We start from the raw sequence: 9,801 nt of genomic DNA on the forward strand, positions 1-9,801 counted from the left end.
TAAATAAAAACAATGGATTTTTATAAAAAAATGTTTATATTTTTTAATGTTATTGAAGCACACTCCATAGATATTGCCGTAAGCATATATACTGTATTAACTGTTCTTACTTGATAATTTGTGCAAATTTATTTATAATACTATTAAGCACAGACTAAATAAAAAAAAACTCACAAACATAAATCCAATTTCTACTATTTGAAAATATACCATATATAAGCGATTTATGACATTAAAATCAGTGTCAAAAATAATTAAAAAACTAATATATTTATCAACCTAAACACCAAAATCAATATCTTAGAGAATATTTCTAGGTTATTTTTTATTAATCATTGTCAAACGGAAGAAATAGATGAGAGACATTATATCATGATTTAATATTTTGTTTGGATTTCACTGCAAACATTTTCTTAAGCTTTAATTTTAGTACTAAAGAAGCACGCTGGTAAATATTTAATTAAATATTTATAAATGTGGACATGTTGGTAAATTAACAACGAAAAGTATATTAAGTTCAATAAGTGCTGCCATTAAAAGAAATCCAGCATAGACTAGTGCACATGTAATTCCAACCTTCCAGTCCAACTGAAATTTATTTAGAGCGAGAGACCCATATAGCGCAATCAACGTGGAAAGAAGAGAGACAGCACTATAGGATAAGCCACTTGAGTTGATTTTAACCTGGAATTAAAAAAAAAAACAACCTTTATTAATCTTAAGGATTTACAGTTAATAAAATCAATGTGAATATTATAGATTAAAATTAATTTAATGTCAATTAAATTACATAAAACAATGGACTATAAGTATTAATCTTTTATTTTAAAAAACTTTATTTTATATTATGTGATAAAAGTAAATTGAGTTTTATTTATTATCTGTGATAAAAAAAAAAACAAAAAAAAAACTATAACTTACCCAATGGTTATCAGGATATGAAGGATAGAATAAAGACTTGATAAGCCACGGCAATCCTAAGCATAGTAGAATGTCGAATGTATTAGACCCTATTGAATTACTAATACCCATTGTGCCATGACCTAGAAGATAAATCATTTTATTACTTTTTAATATTTAAGAGATTGCGATAAGATAAGTATCTTGGTCAAGCAGCTGGAAAGACGACAGTAAAGATAGGAAATCCGATGAGAAATAATATGGCAATATTTATATTACTTGTGTTTTTAATTTTTTAACGTAACAGTTAACAGGTAAAAAGAAGCGCTGGGAAAAACGGTTTAGAGTTAATTCTAAAAAAATATTTATAAGGTCAGAAATTGTCAGTTCATAAAACAATACTTCTTTTGCTTCTTACCTTGATTTGTTACGAGAACGCTGGAAACGGCTTCTGGTAAGCTAGTTCCAGCTGCTAAAATGGTCAAGCCTGTAATGCTATCAGGTACATTAAGTGTATCGCCTGCAAAACATACATTTACTATAATGAAAGATATACTTATTTATAATATTACTAATAAGTAATATGAAATAATCTAATAAAAATACAAAATTCATATCTAACATGTCATACACTTAATGTTAATTAGATTGATTTTCTTGATTGGAGAGTCGAGATGGAGGTGGAGATTATAACGCGTGAATCTTAATCGCGGGATCAACTAAGGCACGAACCACTGCATTTTCACTTTGCTGTGTGCGTAATTTGTGTTTATAATTTATCTCGCACTCGGCGTTGAAGGAAAACCTTGCGGGGAAATCTGCATGTGTCTAATTTCACTGAATGACTCATGTACCACCAAACCATACTTGAGATTTATTATTATTAGACTGCCTCTTTGGTCTAGTGGCTTGATGTAAGGCCGTAGACTCGGATGTCCTGGGTTCGATTCCCAGGTCGGGCCAATAAAAAGTTATTGGGTTTTTCTGTCAAAAAAATCTCAGTAGCAGCCCGGAGACTGGAAGTTGGATGTGTGTTTACTCCCGTGCCTCGGAAAGCACGTAAAGCCGTTGGTCCTGCACCTGAACTCTTTCCGGTCGTGTCGGATTGCCGTCCCATCGGATTATGAGAGTTAGGAAATAGAGAGTGCACCTGTGTTTGCGCACACACTTGTGCATTATAATATCACCTGCGTAGTTGGCTATTCTTTCTCAAGATTAGCCGCCGTGGCCGAAATCGGTCTAGAGGTCATTATTATTATTATTAACGTGTTGGGATAAGCTCCGAACTTTCTCCTCTAAGTGAGACCTTCACTGAGCTCAGCAGTGGGACATTTACAGGCTGTTACATAACTTCTAGATTTATTTCTTATTAAAGAGTTGAGTTTTTTACTAAAACAATTTTGTTTTCCGATTATTTTAAAAAAGTTTATGTATGATAATAATGAAAAGTAAAGTTAATGTTTAAAATTAATAAATATATTTAACGAAAATACAGGTCAAAGTGTTTTCGGATGCGAGATGTGTCGTTTCAGTTAACTCAAAGGTTAACGTATGTACGTCACTGTTGAGTGGCGATGATCACAACAACAGGGAAAATATAGGTCATACTAATAAAACCTGGAATAGTGTTAGCACTTTAAAAGTAGGTATGCCTTTATATATTATTAGCATATAGTTCAAGGGAGCCAATGAAATAACTGTTGAGATATTCTTAAGTTTATAGTTATGATTAGAAGACGACGGATTATTTAATATTGTAAACTGATATTATTACACAAATTATGTAATAAGAACGAATAAAAAATTAGCGTGAATCTTAACCGATGATCGTGGGTTCAAACCCGGGCTAGCACCACTGAATTTTCATGTGCTTAATTTGTGATTATAATTCATCTCGTACTTGACGGTGACGGAAAACATCGTGAGGAAACATGTTGAAACGTGAGGAACATTGCATGTGTCAAATTTCACTGAAATTCTGCCGTTTGTGGAGCTTATTCCACCAACCCGCATTGGAGCAGCGTGGTGGAATAAGTTCCAAAAACCTTCTCCTCAAAAAAGGGAGAGCAGGCCTTAGCCCTGCAGTAGGATATTGACAGGCTGTTACTGTAAAAAATTAACCCACAGTATTATTTGATTCAGAAAATGTATTACCAACTGTATATAATCCTTCCTATCGATTTCGATGACGGCGTCCCTAGAAATTAATTATTATTTCTAACATGATCCCTATTGTGGCTCGCTAGACCAAATTTGATTTTAAAAACCCTACGACACGTGTTACAATATAGAAAGTTGTATGTATAGGTGTAGGATGGCTTACCAATTATAGTAATGATCCAAGCTACAAGGTAGGAGACACCTGCAATCCATGTGACGCACATGATGAAGGTAAGGAAGTACAAACGTTGGTGCTTCCTACAGTCTGGTATCGTGGCCCATAACAGTAGGCCCATCGGCCAAGTTATGACCCAGAACAATTTTTGCATATTTGATGACTTCTCATCCGGCCATGACCATACGGAGCTTGTACTACACTCTAATGTAATTAAAAAAAATGTATTATTATTGGTAAACATAACAGTGTTACAGCGGTGGACAAGCTACCATGTACCCGACGATTCACCCGCGTCGACTTTCGCATATCACGTCTACATTTCGTATCCATCAATCTCTTTTTATAAAACTGTTTTTTAAATCTTAATCTAAAATTTATATTTTATTCGTAATTTTGTATACATCTAACTATAAAATATTGTGATTGGAGGGATCTATTGGTGTGAAACACACCTCGTAGTCCTGTCCCATAACAAATATGTGTGGTACGAACTTGTTAACTATCCTAATTATTCGTTTAATAAAGTTCTACACCATCCACTTGATTACAAATTATCTATCGACCAATCCACCGCCCCAACTGATAGAGGCAAACCATCACCTATTCAATCATCCTGCTACTCGTATCTGTATTTGTAATTACCTAATAAATCCAGTCCCTTATATTAAAAACGGTATAATTATAATTACAAACATTTTATTACAGAATTATCTATTAGACATTTTTATTTTACGCGTGGATTAACATTTACAGGGAGCAATAAAACGGAATTGTAAACGTAACATTCTATAAACAATTCCGTATAACTGATACTATTTAACTAGCTTAGTGTTTTTTTTGGTCAATATATCTAATTAAATGTTAAAGGCTGAAAAAAATGTTGTGCGTAATATAGCAGAGTTATTGACAATTCGCATTGAGTTTATAAATCTAAAGTTTGTTTATCTTTACACCTTTTTCGATTGGATTAGACTACAGGTATAGTTTTCTTTCGGCAATATTAGTGTCATGTCGTATGGTCTCCAAAAACGTTTCAAATGCTGAAGGCAACGTAACAAAACTCTAGCTTACTGAGAAGCTACATAATGATGAACATTCGTACCAGAATCAGTAGAATTGTGTCTCTTCGTAATCACAACCCCTTGCTCAATGTCATTGACGTTTTGATTTGAGTGGATCATTAAGTGTGATGCTTCTAAAGGATTCTTTTTGTCTACAAATAAAATTATTATTGCATTAATTACGTAATGTTTTATATAGCAAAAGAATTTAGGTACATTTAATAAAAATAATGTTAGACATACCTTTTACAAGAAGAGGTGAAATTTCGGTATATGTTTTCTTTTTCTTATTGATATAACAACAGCCACTTTTAGCGAAATCTCCAAGACGGCCATTATACACCATAGCTAGAAAAAAAAATATGAGCGTATTCAAGAGTCAGTGAACAAAAAACAGATATGTTCGGATAAAACCTTACCCAGGATATAAAATGTGTACATAAGCACAAGCAGTAGAGCCTCGTGCCAATAAATTTTGTCATCTAGAAGGGTTAGGATCAGAGCCACCACAGCGACGGCGTACATCATACAGTCTCGAGATACCGACCACCAGTCCAACTCTATTACCTGTTAAAAGAACGTTTTTGTCTATGGAAAGCTAATGCATCACTAATTTTAATATCGTCTATATTAGTAAAATACTTATGTATTTTTTTCATATTCGTATATATTTTTAACATTTCTTATCACTAATTACTTTTTATGTGATTAGTTTTTATTAATATTATTCCATTAAAGCTATTTAGTACAATATTCTTATTTTACGTGTAAAATAAGTTACAATTCTTAATTTGTTGGAAGTGATTAACATTATTGTAATTATGAGGGATATATAGAAACATACCAATATGGAAGCATAATATTTACCCTTCCCGCAACAAGAGCGCAACAAGCAGGTACTGCTAGGACATTAAACACAGCAGAACCCACAATGGCACCTACACCCAGATCTCCTTCGGTGACAAAAGTTCCAATGCAATTAATAAACAACTCTGGACTTGAACTAGCAGCTGCCATAAACGTCGCACCAGCTATATCGGCTTCCATATTCAACCCTAGTGAACAGATATTGCAGACATCAATAAAAAAAAAAATAACGCATTGATCTGGTGAATATAAAAAAAAATATTTATTAAAAGATAAATATTTCATTGTGTTCATTAAAGTAAAATGTATAAATGGTTTTTTAGGCCTTAAGTATACAAAAATAATTGTTGTGGATGAATGAAATTTTAATTGTTGTAGTTCACCTTTAAATAAATATTTAAAACAAAAAACGTTAAATGTTATCATCATGTGATTATTAATTTGCAATGACTAATATATGTAATAAATAAGTATGGAATTTATATATTTGCTCATAATATTTTAATATACTCTTATATACGTGGACATACGTTTCTTTCTATAACTTTCATTTCTGAAAAAGATAAGTACCTAGAGTAATTGAATTTGATTGGAAAAGTGGTATTGAGAGGGATTTCAAGATTCAATGGACGGGACGGTCAGTGTCCTGAGTTGCACTATGCCTACTTTGTGAACCGTTTGCGGTTTCATTCTACTGATAACTTGACTGATTGTTACTCATTTGAGCTGTTTATGAGAACCAGACGACAATTCACTCACATTTATTATCCTTTCTGTTCATATCCTAACGAACTTATTTTAATATTTATAATGAGCGTAAGAATTTTAGTTAAAAATTGTTTTAACATATAAATGACTGTAGGTTTTTGGTGACTTTTACAGCATATAATTGTGTAAAAAAATACTATATAACAAGGTTCCAAAAGAAAAAGTTATAGTTTATTCGAATGGTATTTTTGTTTTAGCTTTCCTTTACCAAGAAGAGTAGTGTCCATCATATATATTTTTTAATTTGTGTGAGAAAATAAAATGACTAATAATAAAATACTAACTAAATATATTTTTATTTTATCAAAATCAATTACGGTTAATGGGATTTGTACATATTTGTATAGTGTTTGAAGCTATGTTATTACGTGATGCAATCGTTCATCTTAAATAACTAATACTACTACTATATTGAGTGTAAATTGATATATATATATATTATGAACTTATTATCATTACAAGAACCAACTGGTTGCGACCAATGACAATATTACTAACAATTACAAAACAATAAATATCAAATATCTAACGTTATTGGTCAGTTTGAGGATATTATTTAAAAAATATATTAATATTTATTTATCGCTCGTGCAGTGTTTCATAAATGTTTGAAATGAAAGATAAATTTATAAGTACCATATTATTAGGTACATATATTTATATATAAAAGTAAATTATGCAATGTGACACCTACGTTCACATATAATCTCGATCGCTGGCACGAAATATTGTTCACACACAGTGCCCAGCAGGAGGAAGCAGTAAACCGCCAGCAAGCAATGAATTAAAATAAAACCCTGAGAAAATAATGTTAATTTTACCAATGTGTTAGGTATATCACGTAATTACATCGCATCGGCTTATAATGTACATCGTTCTGAAATCAATCGCATAATAATACTATGCTTTACATAATAATGGTAATGGTAATGATTTCAAATTTTTTATCATTTATACATTAATGAATGAATGCTCTTACGAAGATTACCAAATTGATAAATGAAAAAAAAACACTCGTCTACACATCGACTTAATTTTTTACAATTCAATATAAAAAATCGCTTAAATATATACTTTTTTTATTCCAATAATTTCTATTATAATAAATGTACAAAGACATCATCGCATGTCAAATCGCCTGCTGTTATTACAACAATAAAAATACTGCTAAAAATACAGAAACTCCTTTTATTGATTATATGTATTTATAAAATAATCTTACATGCTGTCTATGAAACCTCGTGAGACCATCCGAAGGAAATTCAAGAATCGCAGGTGGAGTGCAGTTCTCAGTGGGAATATCAACGAGGGCTAATAGATGTCGAGCAGGACGCGCCACATAATCATCTGCTGAAAATAAAGCTTTTAAATTATTTTAATTAAACATATCTTTATAATTTTATAAGAACAATTTAATATATAATTAAAACAATCGACAAGTGTTCAAACAAAAAAATAACCAATTTATTACTACGAAATTAGGATGTTTTGTAATTTATTTCTTATTTATGGATTCATTTAAAATGTACTTATTTAAAATTTTACCTGAATCAATATCGTTTACTACCACTGACTTATTATCGTTCAAAATGAAATAAAGCAAAGGTATGCTGAAGAAAAAAAGCACTCTGACAAGAACAGCTACTCTATATTTACACGCACTACTAGTCCTTAACAACATGGTAGCCATTAAAACAAAATAACAATGTGACTATAATTTATAAAAAATATTAAAAAAAAATAACTGATTTGAATTCTAATTTGATCGTTTGTCAAATAAAAAATTCGTATATTTCTCCGTATTCACAGCTCAATTTCATTGGCAAATATATTGTTGTAGGGAAGCAGAAATTCATAGACGAGTAATTTGTAAGCCGATGAAATTATTACTATTCTCATCAAGCAGGGCAAGAAACTGTTTATCGATATATATTATCGATTAGGTCTTCTTTATCTACCTTATCACTTGTAAGGTAAACAAAAAAAAATCTCAGGTAATCGATATCTTCTTGGTAGGTTTATTCCATTGACCAACAGTTGACTTTAAACGTTTTCGTCGTACGAATTGCAGGGATTAAAGTTATATCATATTGTTGTGTTGACACATTTATTTCAAAATATGTTATTTAAGTTAGTTCTTACGGTTTTGCTTTAATATATAAAAACATATTAAAGAGATTTATTTATAATAATAATTATAGGTTTATAATTCATAAAATAATGTTATCATAATGGGTATTTTGTAGGAAGATGTTATTGTTGATATAAAAATAGTAAAGGAAAGTAACAGCCTCTAATATTCCAAAGCTGGACGAAGGTTGCGAGTCTCCTTTTGAGAAGGTTGGGAGCTTATTCTACCGCACTGCTAAAATGCAAGTTGGTGGATTCTTTTCAATTATTTATATTACGTACTGTATGTGCCTTTGGTCATATAAAAATTGTACATTTTATATTATTTTTTAATAAACCTTGTCATTTTTATAATAATGAAATCTATATTATTATATAACATATGTTTACTTTTAATATTGTATGTAGGTTAATGTATGTGTAGCTTCATGCTACGAATAAGCATGTAATGAGCAGGTCAGGGGCCATAAACGAAATGGCTGGACTTAGCATAAATTTACTTTTAATCACACAATAATTATTATCATATATATTATCACATTGATTGACAGACACACGTAGAATTTCTATGAAATCTCCTTACAAACAAACTGATAAACTTTTTTATGTTATTTGTAGCTTTCGTATAGTTCAGTATAGTCCTTTTTAAAATAGTGTGTTTTGCGTATATATATATATATATATATATTGGTAAATAAATATATTAAAAAGGTGACCACACAATTTTATATTAGAGGATAAGTTGATATAATTTGTTTCGAGAATCTATTTTCTCGAAACAAATTTGAGTAGAAAGATAATTCTTAATTGGCTTATTTATAAGCGTTGCTTAGCGACTGTTTAGTTCTGTAATTATTGATTTGATATTTGAAAGAAGAAGACACAGCATTGTTTAACTAAGCACCCGCTCAACATCGTTCATATGTTTGCTAATTTTGGAGCGTTTAATAGTTAGTTTTAGCTTAGCCATTAAACTCAAGAAGCAGTAACTTTGGTAAATGCTCTTAAATAAAATGTAATACAGGTGCATTAAACTGTTTGCATTGTTAAATTTTTGACTGACCACTATCAAATATATTCAAGGTTTTAATGTCGTTATCTTGTAAAAATATTCCATTAAAAACAGTAGTTAATCAGCAGATTATGAGAATCTTAAGTGGGTAATATTCCGCCACTTAAGCTCGTATCCGTCAGCCTGAACACAACGGATGTCACCATATTAAACTAGCTTCAACCACCATCTTTGGCTCAAATTTTAATAAAAAAAATCATACAAAACTGTTCAGTCAGTATTTCATTATTGTCCTTAAAATACATGCAGTATTTTTAAATATAACATTAAGCATAGTACAGTACAGTACAGTAACAGCCTGTTAATGTCCCACTGCTGGGCTAAGGCCGCCTCTCCCTTTTTGAGGAGAAGGTGCATAGTGTCATATATTAATTGTTTTCCGTCTAAATTGTCCATTTTTTTATATCAAAGCTATGAATGTCAAAAATGGTGATGTTATTGTTGTACTTTAAATACGAGAATTATGATAAAATAAATATATATTTTATCATTATTATATATCGTAAATAAATAGCATATGACCTTGTTCACCCTTGTTTCCCATTTTATTATTTGTAGTTGGCAAGTATAATCGTTGATAATTTAAAGGTACTTGGTAAATAGAGAAAATATTAAAATTACACATTTACACAAGTTAAAGTCAAGTCAAGTATTTAATTAACGAT

The 9,801-nt window shown here is 30.7% G+C and overlaps 1 protein-coding gene across 2 annotated transcripts; it reads right to left on the reverse strand.

Moving 5' to 3' along the window:
* Nucleotides 1-396: 396 nt before the first annotated feature.
* Nucleotides 397-7,793, reverse strand: LOC126780238 (sodium/potassium/calcium exchanger 3-like). 2 transcript variants are annotated; one of them, XM_050504533.1, is made up of 11 exons: nt 7,480-7,793; nt 7,157-7,281; nt 6,629-6,731; nt 5,167-5,354; nt 4,719-4,866; nt 4,543-4,647; nt 4,341-4,451; nt 3,224-3,439; nt 1,319-1,420; nt 922-1,043; nt 397-684 (listed from the first exon to the last, which is right to left on the reverse strand). In XM_050504533.1, the coding sequence occupies exons 1-11, from the start codon at nt 7,622-7,624 to the stop codon at nt 469-471; spliced, it is 1,581 nt and encodes a 526-aa protein (XP_050360490.1). In that variant the 5' UTR covers nt 7,625-7,793; the 3' UTR covers nt 397-468. The 2 variants fall into 2 exon arrangements, with proteins under 2 accessions (XP_050360490.1, XP_050360489.1); XM_050504532.1 differs by having other exon boundaries at nt 7,157-7,284.
* Nucleotides 7,794-9,801: the final 2,008 nt, after the last annotated feature.

The sequence above is a fragment of the Nymphalis io genome, chromosome Z (assembly GCF_905147045.1).
Source record: "Nymphalis io chromosome Z, ilAglIoxx1.1, whole genome shotgun sequence".
NCBI classification, from domain to species: Eukaryota; Metazoa; Arthropoda; class Insecta; order Lepidoptera; family Nymphalidae; genus Nymphalis; species Nymphalis io.